General features: G+C 41.4%; 1 protein-coding gene across 1 annotated transcript; it reads left to right on the top strand.

Annotated features, from left to right (window-relative positions):
• Window positions 1-297: 297 nt before the first annotated feature.
• ARR3 (arrestin 3) lies at window positions 298-18,601 on the top strand (the record flags this gene model as incomplete). Its single annotated transcript, XM_079764538.1, is given in 15 exon segments — window positions 298-381; window positions 987-1,024; window positions 1,268-1,350; window positions 14,677-14,738; window positions 14,742-14,810; window positions 14,997-15,062; window positions 15,065-15,083; window positions 15,335-15,407; window positions 15,805-15,874; window positions 15,878-15,880; window positions 15,884-15,942; window positions 17,996-18,044; window positions 18,047-18,081; window positions 18,353-18,376; window positions 18,541-18,601. Coding segments are annotated over 15 exon segments (795 nt in total).
• Window positions 18,602-19,453: the final 852 nt, after the last annotated feature.

Below are 19,453 nucleotides of genomic sequence, written 5' to 3' on the forward strand. Positions count from 1 at the left end.
CATAGCAACCAGAACTGGAGACTGATGTGAGCGTCATCTCTCTCTCCAGGTAATAGTTCAAACTCCTCTATTTCTAGCCCAAACAATGCCCCACACCCCTTGCCTTCAGCATTCCCCTTAATAATAGTTGAGGGGCACCTTTCCTGACACATCCAGCATGCACTCAGGCTGAGAGACCCTGCAAGAGACCTCTGGAAGCTCCCCTAGGGTCAGACCTAATATGCATCAAAGAGAAGCACTACAGAGATATCTTCCTCTCTCTAATGGTACCCTTCTCTGAGGCCTAGCACCTAGGATATGGATGAGGAAAATTATGGGATATCTGGAGAGAGTGATAAGAGTGATGAACAGGTTCAAGAAAGGCTTTCAACCTCCATAGAGGTATCTGCCACCAACAACGAAGAGCATGAGGGCACCAACCATCTTTCCCCCTCACCTCTCCTTTCTTAGCTGAGGGATAAGGCCACTGTGAAGTGAACTCAGGCTCAGAATCCACTGTAGGAGCAAAAGTATCTGTTTTTGTTTGTTCATTCAATTGGGTAGCTAACAAACATGACTTCGAGCCCACTGTGTGGTATTTGATGTCCAGCCTCATCCAGTCCAATTTTCCTCACACTTTGCTGGATAGAGGCTTATCTATTGCCCCTTTAGACAAGTTTCTTCCCTCTAAGGCTTTCAAGAGTGCCCCAGCTACTCCAGGGAAGCCAGCACTTTCTTAAGAATAGACAGTGTAGTTAGCCAACAATTTGTAAAAAATAAAAACAGGGAGGGTTTTTTCCCCATGTACTGGATGGGTGAGAATATGGCTGAATAAGTACCTTTAGCAAGAGAGGAAATAGAAAAGGCACTTCACGGGGGAGAAGGGTGTCTATCTAAAGGGAGAAGGAAGGTTACATTATGCAGGTGTGCCTGGATGGTATAGTAAAGAGGATTAAGGAGACTAGTGGCCAAATGCTTGAGCCTTCCTCCGTCTCCCCCTCTCCCAGAAAAGGCTCTACATCAACTCCATGGCCAACATTTCCAGGTAAGTAAGAACTTCTAATTCTATTATTCTGTGACTTTTCCCCTACCCAAATCCAAGCTCTTGCCTTTGGGGCAGAGGGGTTTCCAACCTCCATCTTTGCACCATTTCATGCTCCTATGCCTCTTCTAATCCTAGGAATATTTCCTTTTCTCACCACTTAACCTTTCTTTCCTCTCCCTTCCTCTCCTCTTCCATTCTCTCCCAATCTTCCACCCTATCCTCTTTCTGGTTTTCTCCCCATAGGGTGTTTAAGAAGACCTGCTCCAATGGGAAGATGAGAGAAAAGAGGGCAAAAGGGATAGTTGGGTACATCCTTCAAGGCCTCAGTGCTTTGGGTTGAAGGATTCAGATGACTATGTTAAAAAATGATTATGGGAATAACATGGGAGGTTGTTCCACAACAACTTTCCAGCTACCTGGGGAAATGGGACTTCATGGACCATGTGAGTCCAAAAAGGGAAAGAGCCTGGAAAGAAGGGAATGGGAGCCAGGGAGTGAAAGAAAGCTAAGAAAGGACAATGCACACGAGAAGGGCAATTAGAGGGGGAAATGAGAGGAACCATTTCATGTATCCACTTCTGCTTCACGGTGTGAGAGCTTTTCCTGACCAGGTATGCCTTCGCTCCTACTCTCCACAGATAGTGTAGTCCTTGTTGACCCTGATTATTTAAAAGGTCTAAAGCCGTGGTTGGCAAACTGTGGCTCATGAGCCACATGCTGCTCTTTGGCCCCTTGAGTGTGGCTCTTCCACAAAATACCACGGCCTGAGCGAGTCTATTTTGAAGAATAGAAGAAGTTCTATTGGCGTTAGAAGAAGTTTATCTTTAAAAATTTGGCTCTCAAAAGAAATGTCAATCGTTGTGCTGTTGATATTTGGCTCTATTGACTAATGAGTTTGCCGACCACTGGTCTAAAGCAAGCATGTTAAACTCACACCTGGCAGGCCACAAGTTTGACATGCTTGTTCTAAAGAGTAAAAAAAAATCCTGTTGGTCTTTGTGTCAAGGGCCTCAAACTGAAAGGTCACACATGCCAGACAAGTAACCTGAATGAGTGGACTAGACAAGTGGACCAGAGGGATATAAGAAAGCCAAATTAGTGCTGGGAACTATGAATGCCTTGTCTGGTGGGGGCTAACAACTGGGAATTCCAGCCCAGTGGGGCCAAGTTTTCTGATTGTTAAAGAGGAACAGGAAATGAAGCTCAGAATAAGACCTTTAGAGGCCCAAAATCTGAAAAGATTATGGTGCCACTTCCCCAAATAATATTTAAAAATAGATATAGTTTTAAAGCAAAAATAAAATGTTATTTTTCAAAATTACACACAATTTACATGCATGCTGAAATTTAAATAGTTTCTAAAATTTCTGATTTTCTCCATTACTGTTGGTGGTGCCCCTGCTTCACTGCTTATCAGAACATGGGTTTAGACAGCCTATGGAAAGATCCAATATGTCAGAAATCCATCTTTTTATGCAAATTTCCTGATTTTCAAATGTTGGCAAGTAATTAAAAGATTTTTAAAGGCCTGGACACATTTTTAAAAACTGTATTTTTCTATAAGCTGGCTGTGACCCTAAGGTTGCCATTTTGAAACCTGTGGTATATGTCTTTCCATCTCTCCTTTTGTGTTGGGAAACCTCCTATCTTTTCCATTAAAAAAAAAATCCCAAACAAAGAAATAAATAAAACAATAGTCACAGTAAATAACAGAAAGAAACATTACTTTGGCCACAGTACTAGAAATCAAAATTACACTGAAATATTTTTTCACTGCTTTTTATTTTTTTTTAATTCTTACTCTGTGATCTTATTTGATTGAAAATTCTATTTGATTTTGAAAAAGGCTCAGAACAGCCCTAGCCGGCTTGGTTCAGTGGATAGAGTCTCAGCCTGCGGTCCCAGGTTCGATTCTGGCCAAGGGCTCATGCCTGGTGTTGCAGGCTTCATCCCCACTAGGGGGCGTGCAGGAGGCAGCCGATCGATGATTCTTTCTCATCATTGATGTTTCTATCTCTCTCTCCATCTCCCTTCCTCTCTGAAATTAATAAAGAAATATACTTTTTTAAAAAACAGAAGGCTCAGAACAGATTAATGAATAGTAATTCAGATGTAACCTTTAGATATTGTAGAATAAAACAGTCTTAATATGTCAGATTAAGCAGTATGAATAAGCAGACCAGCCAGTTTTAAATATCAGAGAAATATTGGGGTATAGCCAGTAAATTAAGCAACTTATTTAAGATTCTCAATTGCTCTTTATTTCTAAAGCCTAAATCATTTTTCGCATTCCTACAAAATCTTCAGAATAACCTACAGAAAGAAACCTTTAGTTTAAAAAATGCATGTTGGCCCAGGAATATATTTTTCCTTTTATCCTCATCATCTATATGTCCCTTAGTAGAGTTTGATATTGTTATTCACTTAAGTTGTGTACATTTCTTAAGTGACTTCCTTAGCTATTTTGTTTTGTTACTTTTATGAAGATAATCTTATTTGCATCACATTTTATAAAATGTTTTTCTTCTATTCAAGGTGCATTTGTTGATGTAAAATATGCTTATTCTAGACCATTAAGTGATTAAAGGCCAGTTCTAGGGCATTATATGTGGTGTGTAAGTGAAGTATTGTCTATTAAAAATCTATATGGGATTTCTATTATTTCTTACAACTGTATGTGAAACTACAATGGCCTCAAAATAAAAAGTTTAATTTAAAAAAGGCAGTGAGAGAGAAGTCATAAATGCCTAAGGTGATCTTATGTTTAATTATAGAAACAAAGTTGAGAAACAAATGCAACAGTTATAAACAGAAGTTATTTCTGGAATATGATATATGATGGTGGAGTTGGAGTTATCTTTTTGTTTGTTTTTTCTCATTTTCACACAATTAATATGTATTATTAGTATAATAAACACAAATATAAATTAATAACTTTAGAGTAGATGTTGAATTTAAAAAAATGAAAACAAGATATGTCCTAGCACAAATAAAAGATGATTCTAAACTGCTTTGAGCGCCAATAAGATCTTGAGGGACAAAGCGATGCCCTCTCCACATGCAAACAGTGGGATTTAAGAACAAATCATCTGACTAATACCCTCACCTCAGGAAATACTAGATACCCTCTGACTCACCCCTTCTGATCTTTTTCTGTCTTATTCCTCATCTCTTTCATTCCCTCCCTCCCCCTGCTTCCTTCCAGCCACCTCTTTTCCTCTTCTCACCTTCTCTATCTTTCCTTTTCCTTTGTCCCGTCTTTCCTTTTTTTTCCTCTCTTCATTCTCCCACTTTAATTGGCTATAATTGAGAACCAAGGTGAATTTATTTGTGGTCAATTTTGAAAATTGTTCTTTATCTTAATTGCAGAAAGATTAGAAAGTACAGGTGAAGGAGAAAGATACTATAATCCTAAAACCCAGATAATCAAGATAATTACTAGTAATATTTTAGTTCATATTTATTCATATTCTCTGTGCAGAATATCTACATTTTTATTTAAAATGCTATTATAAATAATTTTTTCTAATCTTCTTTTGTCAATATATAAAAATCTATAATTTTTAAGTTGCCTAGTCCTGTATTATATGGTTTAGCCAGTCTTCAGTTGTTGGATATATTTTGCTATTATAAACAACCCTGTAAAGTACATACTTGTATATATCTTATCATACTTGTCCAATTATTTCTTTTTTTTTAATTTTGGTATTTTTTAATTAAAAAAAACACCTTACATTTTATATCAGTAGAACAAAGCTCAATAAACACTTTATTAAACAAGTGAGGTAAAGCATTATTAAAGCTAAAATTTAACTAATGGGAATAAAAATAGTTATTCATTTTTTAATTTACTAACTGGTTGTTAGCAAACCCAAATCCTATGTACACATGGGCAGAAGTAATGTGTTTAATTTATTAGCTTTCAAGACCAAGTCAATGGTGTGTAATCCCTTGAGTGAGCTTTGATAGTAATAGGAAACTCTTTAAAAATCAAATTGTGAACCAGATAGATAGTGCAGTTTTTATTTTATTTTATTTATTTATTTTTTAATTTCTTTATTGATTAAGGTAATACATATTTGTCCGCATCCCCCCATTACCTTCCTAAACAAAGCCCCACTCATGCCCCCACGCCCCTGTTGTCTGTGACCACTGGTTAGGCTTACATGCATGCATACAAGTCCTTTGGTTGATCTCTCCCCCTTACCCCCACCCTCCCCTTCCTTCCCTCTGAGGTTTGACAGTCTGATCTATGCTTCCCTGTCTCCGGATCTGTTTTTGTTCATCAGTTTATGTTGTTCATTATTTCCCATAGATGAATGAGATCATGTGATATTTATCTTTCTCTGACTGACTTATTTCACTTAACATAATGCTCTCGAGTTCCATCCATGTTGTTGCAAATGGTAGGAATTCCTTCTTTTTTAGCGCAGCATAGTATTCCATTGTGTAGATGTACCACATTTTCTAATCCACTCATCTGCTTATGGGCACTTAGGCTGTTTCCAAATTTTAGCTATGGTAAATTGTGCTGCTGCTATGAACATAGGGGTGCATATATCCTTTCTGACTGATGTTTCTAGCTTCTTGGGATATACTCCTAGAAGTGGGATCACTGGGTCAAATGGGAGTTCCATTTTTAGTTTTTTGAGGAAACTCCATACTATTCTCCACAGTGGCTGCACCAGTCTGCATTCCCACCAGCAGTGCATGAGGGTTCCTTTTTCTCCGCATCCTCACCAGCACTTGTCATTTGTTGATTTGTTGATGATAGCCATTATGACAGGTGTGAGATGGTACCGCATTGTCGTTTTGATTTGCATCTCTCGGATAATTAGTGACTTTGAGCTTGTTTTCATATGTCTCTTGGCCTTCCTTCTGTCTTCTTTCTAAAAGTTTCTGTTTAGGTCCGTTGCCCATTTTTTGATGGGGTTATTTTCCTTTTGTTAAGCTGTATGAGTTCCCTGTAAATGTTGGAGATTAAACCCGTATCGGTGACAACATTGGCAAATATGTTCTCCCACGTAGTGGGCTTTTTTGTTGTTTTGTTGATGGTTTCTTTTGCTGTGCAAAAGCTTTTTATTTCGATGTAGTCCCATTTGTTTATTTTCTCTTTATTTTCCATTGCCTTAGGAGCAGTATCAGTGAAGAAGTTCCTTCGGCATATGTCTGAGATTTTGCTGCCTGTGGATTCCTCTAGAATTTTTATGCTTTCCCATCTTATGTTTAGGTCTTTTATCCATTTTGAGTTTATTTTTGTGTATGGTGTAAGTTGGTATTCTAGTTTCATTTTTTTGCATGTATCTATCCAATTTTCCCAACACCATTTATTGAAGAGACTGTCTTGACTCCATTGTATGTTCATTTCTCCTTTGTCGAATATTAATTGGGCATAGTGGTTTGGGTCGATTTCTGGGTTCTCTATTCTATTTCATTGATCTATATGTCTGTTCTTGTGCCAGTACCAGACTGTTTTGAGAACAGTGGCTTTGTAATACAGCTGGATATCTGGTATTGAGATCCCACCTACTTTGTTCTTCTTTCTCAGGGTTACTGCAGCTATTCAGGGTCTTTTTTTATTCCAGATGAATTTTTGGAGAGTTCATTCTAGGTCTGTGAAATATGCCATTGGTATTTTAATGGGGAGTGCATTGAACCTATAGATTGCTTTGGGTAGTATGGACATTTTGATGATGTTGATTCTACCAATCCATGAACACGGTATGTTCTTCAATCTGTTTATGTCTTCCTCTATCTCTTTTTTCAGTGTCCTGTAATTTTTTTGCATATAGGTCTTTTACCGCCTTAGTTAAGTTTATTCCTAGGTATCTTAATTTTTTTGTGTGTGCGATGGTAAATGGGATTGCTTTTTTAGTCTCTCTGTAAATTCACTATTGGTGTATAGAAATGCTATAGATTTCTTGGCGTTAATTTTGTATCCTGCTACCTTACCAAATTCATTTATTAATTCTACTAATTTTTTGATAGAGTATTTAGGTTTTCTATGTACAGTATCATGTCATCTGCGAATAAGGACAGTTTTACTTCTTCTTTTCCGATTTGGATGCCTTTTATTTCTTCTTCTTGTCTGATAGCAATGGCTAGTACTTCCAGCACTATGTTGAACAGTAGTGGTGAGAGTGGGCATCCCTGTCTTGTTCCTGTTCTTAGGGGTTTAATTTTTTGCCCATTGAGTATGATGTTGGCTGTGGGTTTGTCATATATGGCTTTTATGATGTTGAGGTATGATCCTTCTATTTTCACCTTGCTGAGCGTTTTTATCAAAAATGGGTGTTGGATTTTGTCAAATGCTTTTTCTGCGTCAATTGATATGATTATGTGATTTTTCTCCCTCAATTTGTTTATGTGATGTATCACGTTTATTGATTTGCGGATATTGTACCATCCTTGCCTCCCTGGGATACATCCTGCTTGGTCATGGTGTATGATCTTTCTGATGTACTGCTGGATCCGATTTGCTAGAATTTTGTTGAGGATTTTGTCATCTATGTTCATGAGGGATATTGGCCTGTAATTCTCTTTCATTGTGTTGTCTTTATTTGGTTTTGGTATTAGGGTGATGCTGGCTTCATAGAAGGAGCTTGGAAGTGTTCCTTCCTCTTGAATTTTTTGGAATAGTCTGAGGAGGATAGGTTTTAGTTCTTCCTTGAATGTTTGGTATAACTCCCCTGTGAAGCCGTCTGGCCCCGGACATTTGTTTGCTGTAAGCTTTTTGATGACTGCTTCAATTTCTTCCATAGTTATCAGCCTATTGAGATGTTTAGATTCTTCCTGATTGAGTTTTGGAAGGTTGTATTTTTCTAGGAATATGTTTATTTCCTCCAGGTTGTCTAGTTTGTTGGAATAGAGTTGTTCATAGTATTTTTTAAGAATCCTTTGTATTTCTGTGGGGTCTGTTGTTATTTTTTGCCTCTTTCATTTCTGATTTTGTTTATTTGGGTCCTGTCTCTTTGCTTCTTGATGAGCCTGGCTAGAGGTTCATCAATCTTGTTTATCCTTTCAAAGAACCAGCTCTTGGTTTTGTTGATCTTTTGTATTTTTTTTTTTTTTTGGTCTCTATGTCATTTATTTCTGCTCTGATCTTTATTATCTCCTTCTATCTGCTCACTCTGGGCTTTTCTTGTTGCTCTCTTTCTAATTCTTTGAGTTATAGAGTTATATGATTTACTACCATTTTTTTCTTGTTTTTTTTGAGGTAGGCCTGTAGACCTATAAACTTCCCTCTCAGGACTCCTTTCATTGTGTCCCATAGGCTTTGAATTGTTGTGTTTTTATTGTCATTAGTTTCCAGGATGTTTTTAATTTCTTCTTTTATCTCATTGGTAACCCAATCAATATTTAATAACATGCTATTCAACTTCCAAGTGTTTGAGTGTTTTTATTGTAGTTTATTTCTAATATCATGCCATTGTGGTCTGAGAAGATGCTTGGTATGATTTCAATCTTCTTGAATTTGGGGAGACTTTGCTTGTGACCCAATATGTGGTCTATTTTTGAAAATGTCCCATGTGCACTTGAGAAGAACGTATATTCTGCGGCTTTGGGTGAAATGTTCTGAAGATGTCAATTAAGTCCATCTGATCTAGTGAGTCATTTAGGATTGCTGTTTCTTTGCTGATTTTTTTTTCACTAGAGGATTTATCCAGTGAAGTCATTGGTATAATAAAGTCCCAAACTATGATTGTATTGTTGTCGATCTCTCCCTTGATATCTTCTAGGAGTTTTTTTTTCTGTATTTGGGTGCTCCTGCATTGGGTGCATATATGTTTACCAGGGTTATATCCTCTTGTTGTATCGATCCCTTTAGCATTATGAAGTGGCCTTCTTTATCTCTTGTTATGGCCTTCACTTTGAGGTCTATTTTTTCTGATATAAGTACTGCTACCACAGCTTTTTTTTTTTTATTTCCATTTGCCTGAAAGATATTTTTTCATCCCTTCACTTTCAGTCTGTGTGAGTCCCTTGTTTTGAGGTGGTTCTCTTGTAGATAGCATATGTATGGGTTGTGTTTTTTTATCCATTCACCCACTCGGTGTCTTTTGATTGGAGCATTTAGTCCATTTACGTTTAAAGTTATTATTGAAAGGTACTTGTTTGTAGCCATTTTTATTTTTTTGAGCCTGTGTTCCTTCTTACCTTATTATTTCTTCTTTTTACAACTTTCCCTTTAGCATTTCTTGCATTGCTGGCTTGGTAGTGATAAACTCCCTTAGCATTTTTTTGTCTGCGAAGCTCCTGATTTCCCCTTCAATTTTGATTGATAGTCTTGCTGGATAGAGTATTCTTGCATACAGTCCCTTGCTTTGCATCACTTTGTATATCTCCTTCAATTCCCTTCTAGCTTGTTGTGTTTCTGTTGAGAAATCATTTGATAATCTGATGGGGGTCCTTTGTAGGTAACTCTCTGTCTCTCTCTTGCATCCTTTAAGATTCTCTCTTTGTTGTTAACATTTGCCATTGTAATTATGGCATGTCTTGGTGTGGGTCTTTTGGGATTCATCTTGTTTGGGACTCTCTGTACTTGTGTAACTTTTTTCTTCCCCATATAAGGGAAGTTTTCTGTCATTATTTCTTCAAATAAATGTTCTAATCCTTGCTGCTCATCTTGTCCTTCTGGCAGCCCTATTATACGTATGTTATTTTGTTTTGCATTGTCCCAAAGCTCCCTTAGGCTCTCCTCCTGCTTTTTAATTTTTTTCTCTAGTTGCTGTTCAGATTGGGCTTGTTTTTGTACTTTATATTCTAATTCACTAATTCGGTCTTTTGCTTCTTCCAGTCTACTGCTGAAGCCTTCCATGGTGTTTTTGATTGTAGCTATATCATTTTTCATTTCTTCTTGATTTTTGCATAGGTTGTTGATTTTCTCATCCATCTAGTGTATGAACTGTATGACCATTACTCTGAATTCTTTTTCTGTCATGTTGCATGCCTCCGTTTCACTTATTTCCCTTCTTGGAAATTCCTCCTTTTCTTTCCTCTGGGGATTGTTTCATTGTCTCCCCATTCTGACTATCAGAGGGTTCAAATGTCGAGTTGCGGGGGCCTGGGCCTTGTGCAGTGGGAGTTTTGCACCCCCCAAGTGTCAGTGAAGAGCTCTGACACCATGACATGCGGCTGCTATGGGATGGTAGGAGCCTCGCTTGCCCCGGGTCAGAGTCACAGGCGCTTAGTGTGGCCTTGTGTGTGCACCTAGAATCTGGGGCCCTGCCTGCGTCACGTTGAAACAGAGAACCTGCTGAGGTATGCCAAAATTCAAAGTCCCCTAGTGTGCGTCAGGAGTCAGATGCTCCCTGTGTCCGCACTGAGAATCGAGTATCAGAGTCTCTGTTGCTTGGTGCTACCTCTCACCGAGAATCAGGGTCCCTGTGTGTGCATGCACCAAGAATTGGAGTTGCTGGCTCTTAGTGTGAATGTACTGGGAATCAGGGATCCCAGGCGCATGCAATGAGAAACAGAGTATAGTCACTGGTGCTCATTGCTGCCTCTTGCATGGAGATTCAGGGTCCCTGATCTGGTTGGGAGACCAGGTTGCACAGTCGCACTGTGTTGGCAGGAGGCCCACTCTTGCCCTGCGGAAAACAGCCTCTGTGTGCACTTGCCCTGAATCAAAGTCAGGTGGCACTGCTGCTCAGTGTGGGTGTGGGGTCTGGTCCCGCAGGTGTGCACTGTGGGAAACAAACTCCCCGTGTCCATGCACCCAGGCTCAAATTCAGCACTGCCCCCTTGTGTGTGCATGGGGTCTGGTCTTGGGGAACAAACTCCCTGAGTTCTCATGTTCAGGTTCAAATTCAGCGTAGCCTTTCTGCTTGGGTGCAGGGTCTGGGTCTTGGGAAACAAACTCCCCGGGTTCGCGCCCCCAGGCTCAAATTCAGCACTGTCTCCCCACGTGGGTGCGGGATTTGGTCGCGGAAAACAATCTCCCTAAGGTTGCGTACCTAGGCTCAAATTTAGTACATCCTCCCCGCCTGGGCGTGGAGCCTGGGTGAGGGAAACAAACTCTCTGGGTTCGCACGTCCAGGTTCAAATTCAGCACAGCCTCTCTGCTAGGGTGCAGGGATTGGTCATAGGAAACAAACTCCCTGGGTTTGCACCCCCAGGCTCAAATTCAGCACTGTCTCCCCGCGTGGGTGCAGGATCTGGTCGCGGAAAACACTCTCCCCAAGGTTGCGCACCTATGCTCAAATTCAGCATAGCCTTCCTGCCTGGGCACGGAGCCTAGTTGCAGGAAACAAATTCCCCTAGTTTGCACATCCAGGTTCAAATTCAGCGCTGTCTCCCTGCCCTGTGTGGGCGCAGGATCTGGTCACAGAAAACAGTCTCCCCAAGGATGTGTGCCTAGGGTCAAATTCAGCAAGGTCTCCCTGCCTGGGTGTGGAGCCTAGTTGTGGGAGACAAATTCCCCTATTTCGCACATCCAGGCTCAAATTCAGCGCTGTCTCCCTGGCCTGCATGGGTGCGGGTTCTGGTCGCAGCAAACAATCTCCCCGAAGATGCGCACTTAGGGTCAAATTCAGCAGTCTCCCTGCCTTGGCACGGACCCTGCTCGTGGGAAACAAACTTCCCGTGTCCCACACCAAGGCTTAAAGTCAGGTAGAGCTACCACTGCTGTATGTGTGCAGAAAGCCCTATTGTGCGGCTGGGGTCTAGCAGTTCCTATCCCCTGCCGCGGGGGCGGTGGGGAGGGGGATTGGCTTTGTGACTCACAGAAATCTGCAGCCGGGTGCCTGGAGTCTTGATTTCTTCAGCTGTGGTCGCAGGTCTTCTATCAGAGCGGCTGTAGGGTCCTGGCTTGCTACCGAGACCAGACTGGGTGGTGGTGAGGCTAGGATCCTAGTCTCAAGCAGTTCTGTTCTTCAAGATGGTGTGGTCTCTGTGCTGCCAGTGTTCTCCCCGGAGTGTTTGCGGCGGCAGCCGGGTTTTGCCGTCTAAGACTGCCCGGATTGGAGGACCTGCAGGGTCTAACTGTCCCTATTTCACTCACACACACACCCACTCAGGTCCACACACTGCTCTATCGCTCCCTCACTCTCTCATACACTCTCCCTCCCTACCTTCCTGCCGGTCGCCATCTTTCCCCCCCAATTATTTCTTTAGACTAAATGCCTAGAAAAGGAATAAATGGTCAAAGGGCATTCATACATGTATTAAGCTTTCTATTGTCAAATTGCCCTCCAAAGTGATATACCAATTAACTCTTCCTCCCGCAGTGTGTGAGGCTTCCCATTGCCCCAGTTCTTATAAACACAACCATTATCATTACTTTCAGTCTTTGTTGTGTATTTTGAATGTAGGTTCATTTTCCTTGTTCTTAATTTTAAAAGCAGATAATCTGGCTGTTCGATATTTTGTTTCTCTCAAAAATACTAAAATAAGTTGCTCTCTACTAGTGTGTGGCTGTCAGTAATTTTCTTTGGCTCAGGGCTCCTGATATAATTAATATTGCCCACCTCTGTTCTACAGCCTTCCTTTCCTCAATCTGTGTCACTATGTTGTTGGACAGTTATCCCTCTGCACCTCATCCCACACTCCACTAGTACATTGTAGCAGCTTTCTATTTGCCACTAATCTTAGGTACCAACTGCAAAGTATGAGTTCACCTCTAACTGTTCCATTTCTGCCAATATTCCCATCATCATCATCATCATCCCCATCTATAATTACTTTATAATTTCCTATACATCAACTCCTCACAACTGTCCTATGCGTTAAGGTTGGGCATGCATAAGTCTGGGCTTTGGAGTCAGACAGGCCTGGCTTGAAATCCTGGGCCATCACTTAACTACTGTGAGCTCATTTTCTCTGCCTGTAAAGTGGAGATAATACTTCAGAGGAATTCTGTGAGGTCTAAATAACATACGTAGAATTCCTAGTGCAGTCCCGTTATTGACAGGTGAAATAACAGGCTCAGAGAACTAGAGGGATTTGTATAAGTCATATTCAAGCCCAGGTATTCTGACCCCAGAGAATTCTGTAACAAATACCAACTAGCTTTGCAGAGCATGGAGGGACCTGGAGAGTATTATGCTAAGGAAAATAAGCCAGTCAGAGAAAGACAAATACCATGTGATCTCACTTATATGTAGAATCTAATGAACAAAATAAACTGATGAACAAAGTAGGTCCAGAGGTATTGACTCATGGAACAGACTGACAGATCTCAGAGGGGGAGGGGTTGGGGGGACTGAAAGAGATTAACCAAAGAACTTGTATGCACATATACAGAGCCCTTGTTCACAGACAATAGTGTGGTAAAGGCCTGGGGTGGGGCATGGGCGGGGCAGAGGTGGGCCAATGGGGGGAGAAATGGGGGTCATTTTTAATACTGTCAATAATAAAAATAATAATAAAATAATAAATTAAAAAGAGCTAATTTAATCTTATAGAGAAATAAAATAAGACTTTTACATACACACACACACACACACACACACGCAAACACAATCACAGAAACAACTGAAGTCTCCCATGTGTAGTTTCCTGATCCCATTCCCCTTCCTCCCTCCCTCTTCCTTCTCTCCTCACCCCACCCCACTTCTGTCCACTAGCCCAAATTTGTTTGTTATTCCCATGATGTTTCTACATTCCTACTTTATATTTATATATCTTTGAGCAACTTTGATATTTTTCTACATGCCTTTAAATTTTATAAACATAAACTTTTATAAGCATATCATTCTGCAGCTAGCTTGTTTTACTCATTATTTTTTGAGATTTAACCATATTAACACATGAAGTTCTAGTTCATTTATTTGAATCTCAGTTTAGTATTCCATTATATAAATATAGCACAACTGTATTACCCATTGACAGACATTTAAATTATTTCCAATTTTATGCTATGACAAACATTGAGGCAATGGGTATTTTCATATGTATCTCCTGGTTCTGATTCCCCTCTGACTTCTCTGCTTTGCTCTAAACAAGGCAAGGGTCAGCAAGCTTTTATGTAAAGGGCCAAAAAACAACTAGGCTTTGCGAACCATTTATTTTCTCTTGCAACTACTCAACTGTTCCACTGTAGTGTGAAAGCAGCCACAGATAGCACAGAAATGAATGAGCATGGCTGTGTTCCAATACAACTTTATTTATGGATACTAAATTTGAATTTTATATAATTCCCACATGTCATGAAATATTGTTCTTTGATTTTTTTCAAACATTGAGAAACATAATAATCATTCTTAGCTTATGGGCGATAGAAACCAGGTAGCAGGCCAGATTTGGCCAGTGAGCCCTATTTTGCTGACCGATGGTCTAGATCAGTGGTCGGCAAACTCATTAGTCAACAGAGCCAAATATCAACAGTACAACGATTGAAATTTCTTTTGAGAGCCGAAAACCGACTTCTGCACATGGGCCACGAAGTTTCAATAGCACTGTACGTGTGCGCCCGCACGTGGTATTTTGTGGAAGAGCCACACTCAAGGGGCCAAAGAGCCGCATGTGGCTCGTGAGCCGCAGTTTGCTGACCACTGGTCTAGATGCCCACATCAAGGATATAAAGGAGTTCTCTGAGGCATGCCTTCACCCACTTCCACTGTCCAAGCAAGGACTGGGGTATAGGATTGGCATGGGAAACGTCTGTGGGTCACAAAGGAAAGGCTCTGACTAACCCTTTGGTCTCTACTCAGACTCTGTGAAGCTGGTGATTTGGAAAGTACAGTTTGCACCCCTGGAACCAGGCCATGGCCCCTGAACTCAAACCATCTGCAACTTTCTTCTGTCAGCTCAGCCCCTACAATTTCAGGCCTGGAGGGAGAGGGAGGTTTGTGACCCCACTTCTTGCCTTCTACTCCACAGCCCCTCTGAAACCCTTTCTTCACTGATTTACTACTTGGGTAGACAGGGATGGAAGCCAGGTGGCAACAGTGCTAAGGAAACAGGAATTTTAGGTCTTGATCTTGGCATTCTCCATCCAACCTTATGATGGACCTCTCTCTTCCAACTTCAGGTTCACTACCATGGCCAACCCATCTCTGTCAATGTTTCTATCAACAACTCCACCAGCAAGATCATAAAAAAAAAATCAAGATTTCAGGTTAACTTCTTTTCCTAACCCCTGCACCTGTTCCCGAATCCATAGATTTTTTCCTAAAACTCTTCCCCACTTACTCAATCTGCATTCATCCAGGCTTTTCCTCCAATTTAGGTTTATCAAAATACTTATCTTTGTCTGTGAGCACATTTTAGTGCACCTGCATATTGTATAAGGTCACATCTGAGGGCAGTGAGTTGGGGTCTTGAGGATGACTGATTAATTATACTTATGTGCTTTTCCTGGCTGTTTAGTTGACCAGATCACAGATGTTTTCCTGTATTCACTAGATAAGTACACCAAGACAGTATTCATTCAGGAGTTCACATGAGCTGGAGCTGGGGCCTGGGTCAGAGAGCCAAAGGTTGGGATAGTGGGAGAAGGCTTGAGGGCTAGAGGCAGAGGAAAGTGTTGGGGAAAGTAGGAAGTGGGTAAGAGCACAGGACTGAGAAAGATCAAAGTGAGGGTTGACCTGGATAAAGGGAAGGATTTCCAGGAGAACTAGAGGGAATATACCCACAAGAGGATAATCAAAATACTGGTAGAGGGCAGGGGCATAAGGACTTCCCATCAGAACAAATTGTTCCCACTCTCCACAGTTAGACATGTCAGCTCTCTTGGATACTCCAGTAAGTTCGTGCAATTGTGGAAGATACTCTTGAGAATAAAAGTACACTTAGTTGGCAAGCATAGCCTAAGTTCTTCTCTTCTTCTCCTTTCAAAGGGAGACAATAGATGCTAACTCCAGCTTCTTCAAGAGCTTTGCAGTAACCCCACTCCTGGCTGCCAACTGCTAGAAATGAGGCTTGGCACTGGATGGCAAACTCAAGCATGGTGATACCAATCTGGCCTCTAGCATGATGTAGGTTCAATGCGACTCCCAGCCTCCATTTTATATATGCATGTTATATATACAGTTGTGAGGTTTCACCTTCAATAAAGCCTACCTATTTTTTAAATGTCCCTAGGTTAGTGTTCAGCGATCCCTCCAGCCTAAGGGCCAACAGTAAGCTAAATAATGCCCATGGGATCAATGGCAGGCTTAGGTCATAGGTAGCGAGAAAGGTAAAAGTGGAGAGAGAAAATTCCTGTTGTATAATATTTCACAGCTCACAAAGGCCTTACTATGTTTTCTTCATAAGAATCCCAGGGTGCTCTTCCTCCATGGAGAATGCCTGTACCATTCCCTTTCCCATCTCCTTCCCATCCCTCTGCTGCCCCCTGCCCCTCCCCACTCTCCCCTAACCTCTAAGGGCTCCCATGAGACCTGTAACCAGGGGAGCAATGAGTAGCAGCTCAGTCCCAGGGTGCTCTTCCTCCAGGGAGCACTCCCCCCTTGCTATTCCCTCCCTCCTCTCCTCTTCCTCCTCTCATCCTCCCTGTAACATCTTTTTGGTTTAAATCATATAACCCAAGAGTTCAGAGCCATTGTCTCTCTCAACTGGCCCACTCCTTGCTTGGAATGTATTTTCAATAAATCCCACTTTGCTTTACTTAAAAAAAAAAAAAGAATCCCAGTAAAGTAGGCTGTAAAATTGTTGTTCAATTTTATACTTAAGGACCCTGAGGCTGAAAGAGACAAAGGAATTTGTCCAGGCATGCAGAGCTAATAAGTGGCAGAGGTGGAAAGGATTCTAGCACATGTCATCTGGTTCTAACACTGTGATCTCTACAGTATCTACTCTCTAGGGAAGATAGAAATGGATGAAAGATTAGGAGATGAAAAATGGAGGAAAAGGAAGACAAAAAATGAGAAAGATATGATACAAATTGATAGAATTCTATCAAGTCATTCATTTGGTCTTTTGACTTCAGAGGCCTTAGTGTTAGATGTATCTCCCAGGAAAAACCATCTGACATGCGTTCATTCCCTCCTGCCTCTCCTCATGCCTCATCAATCATGTAGCTATAGATTACTAATGCTAGAAAGACCCTTAGAAATTATCCAAACAGCATTATTTTATAGAAGATCAATATCCCCAACCAATGAAGACTTTCCCAAGAACATACAGCTTTCTTTGTCTTATTTTTCAATCATGGGTTTTTTTCTATTGAGCACCTATTACAAAATACAAAAAATTTAAGACAATCTCTGCCTTCAGTCAATTTATGGCCTAGATGGGGAACAAAGAGGAATGCAAATGCAATCTAACAGTTAAATGTTAGTATAGGTGGTTCAGATTATAGATCCAATAGAAGGTAAAAGAAGCCAACATAGCTGGAGATATAGAATGAGCTAGATCTTAAAGAATGTGTAGAATCCGCCCTAGCTAGTTTGGCTCAGTGGATAGAGCATCAGCCTGTGAACTGAAGGGTCCCGGGTTCGATTCTGGACAAGGGCACATAACTTGGTTGCAGGCTTGATCAGGGCTAATGTGGGAGGCAATCAATTAATGTATCTCTCTCACATAGATGTTTCTCTCTGTGTGTCTCTCCCCCTCCCTTCTACTCTCTTTAAAAAATGGAAAAATGTCTTCGGGTGAGGGTTAACAACAACAACAACAACAACAAGAATGTGTAGAATCTGGATAGCAATAGAGGAAGAAAAGAGCATTCCATTTGGGAGCATGGCATGAGCAAAGGCTAGAAGGTGGCATGTTTTGGGCATGGTGAGAGGATGGGTCCATTTAGGTTGTTTTCCAGGTATTAGAGAATTAGGACAGAAAAGATTAGAGAGGCTGGGTGGGGCAATATTGTTAAGCAGAGTAGTTATATTCAGAGAGGTAGGATTTTGAGAGGGTGACATGGTAAAACTGCATTTTAGGAACAGAAATGTGATCCCAATGAGTAAGAGAGAGTAGAGCTTGGGAGACCTGTTGGAAGACAAAAGGTGCACAGGAAGGGACTGGGGGACTTGATTAATTCCTCCCCTTCCCCCATCCCCACAAACACACAATGAAAACTACCACCTCCAGTCTTCGACCTGGAATGAACAAGGAGCTTCTGGGGATCCTGGTGTCCTACAAAAAGTCAGAGTCAATCTGATGCTGTCCAGTGGAGGGTGAGGGAGGGTTCAGGGTCTGTCTGGGCAGGGGTTGAGAAGCTGAACGTTTATCCCTTCTGTTTTCCTCCCAGTTTGACTGAGCCAATCAAGCTGTCCCCTACCATTCTCCCAGATCAGGTTCCCTGTGAACTCAGTGAGAAAACCACCTTTCCTTCCAGAAACCCGTTCTGTGGCTAACTTGGTTTTAGGATTCCCTCATCCCCCAGTAAAAATAGATTACCTTTTTCCATTTCCAGCTGCTAATTTTATGGTGTCATTCTACCCTTAGCATTCTAGGCAACCTGACAGCCAGGTAAGAGAGTGGAGGACCAGGACAAGAGAGGAAGGTGAGGAGATAAGGAGACCAAAAGAGTGATGAGGGAATCTGAGGCCATCCCAGAACAGGAAAACTGAGGGAGAGAGGTTTAACAGTGGATTTGGAGGGAAATCTGTAACTCTGCCTTGGAATTCTTACAGTGATGGTGGTGTGGAGCTGCCCCTGATCCTGATGCATCCAAAGCCATCTCATGGTGAGTGACCAGGTGGGACTCACAGGAATGGTGGGCCTTCCTGTTCTGATCTCATGGATGGGGACTAGCAGTTTGGGTGGAGACAGCAATGGGCAGGTTAAGTGTCTAGGTTTTCAGGGGAAGTAGTGTGTGTGTGTGTGTGTGTGTGTGTGTGTGTGTGTGTGTGTGTTGTGTGGGAGGGAGAAGGTTAAAAAGGAAGGGGAAACTTATATGCATAGCCCATGGACACAGAATGGGGAGGGGTGGATGAGTTGGTGGGGTGGGGGTGGGGGGGTGGAAGGGGTCAATGGGAAAAAAGGGACATCTGTCATACTTTCAACAATAAAGATACATTTTTTAAATATATTTTTATTGATTTCAGAGAGGAAGGAAGAGGGAGAGAGAGATAGAAACATCCATGATGAGAGAAAATCATGGATTGGCTGCCTCCTGCAAGTCCCCCACGAGAGATTGAGCCCACAAACCGGGCATGTGCCTTTGACCAGAATTGAACCTGGGACCTTTCAGTTCGCAGGCCGATGCTCTATCCACTGAGCCAAACCGGCTAGGGCAAGATAAATTTTTAAAAACAAAAAAATAAATAAATAAAAAGGGGGAAGACATTTCTTCAGAAACTGAAGAGCCCCTTATCAGCTTCAGCTTCATTTTTCCTCCCTCTCCTGGCTTGCCTCAGAGGCCACTAGGTAAGGAAATGAGAAGCCTGGGAGTCCCATCCTCCTTTTCCCACTGCCATCCTCCATTTTTTGACAGTGGAAATGTAAAAAAAGCTCCCAGGAATGTTGCTTTCAATGCATTTACAGTGAAAACTTATGGTTTAGCTTCCTGTAATAGTTCAAGGCTTTTCAGCCACTCTCCTTTCC

Source organism: Cnephaeus nilssonii (assembly GCF_951640355.1).
Source record: "Cnephaeus nilssonii genome assembly, chromosome: X".
NCBI classification, from domain to species: Eukaryota; Metazoa; Chordata; class Mammalia; order Chiroptera; family Vespertilionidae; genus Cnephaeus; species Cnephaeus nilssonii.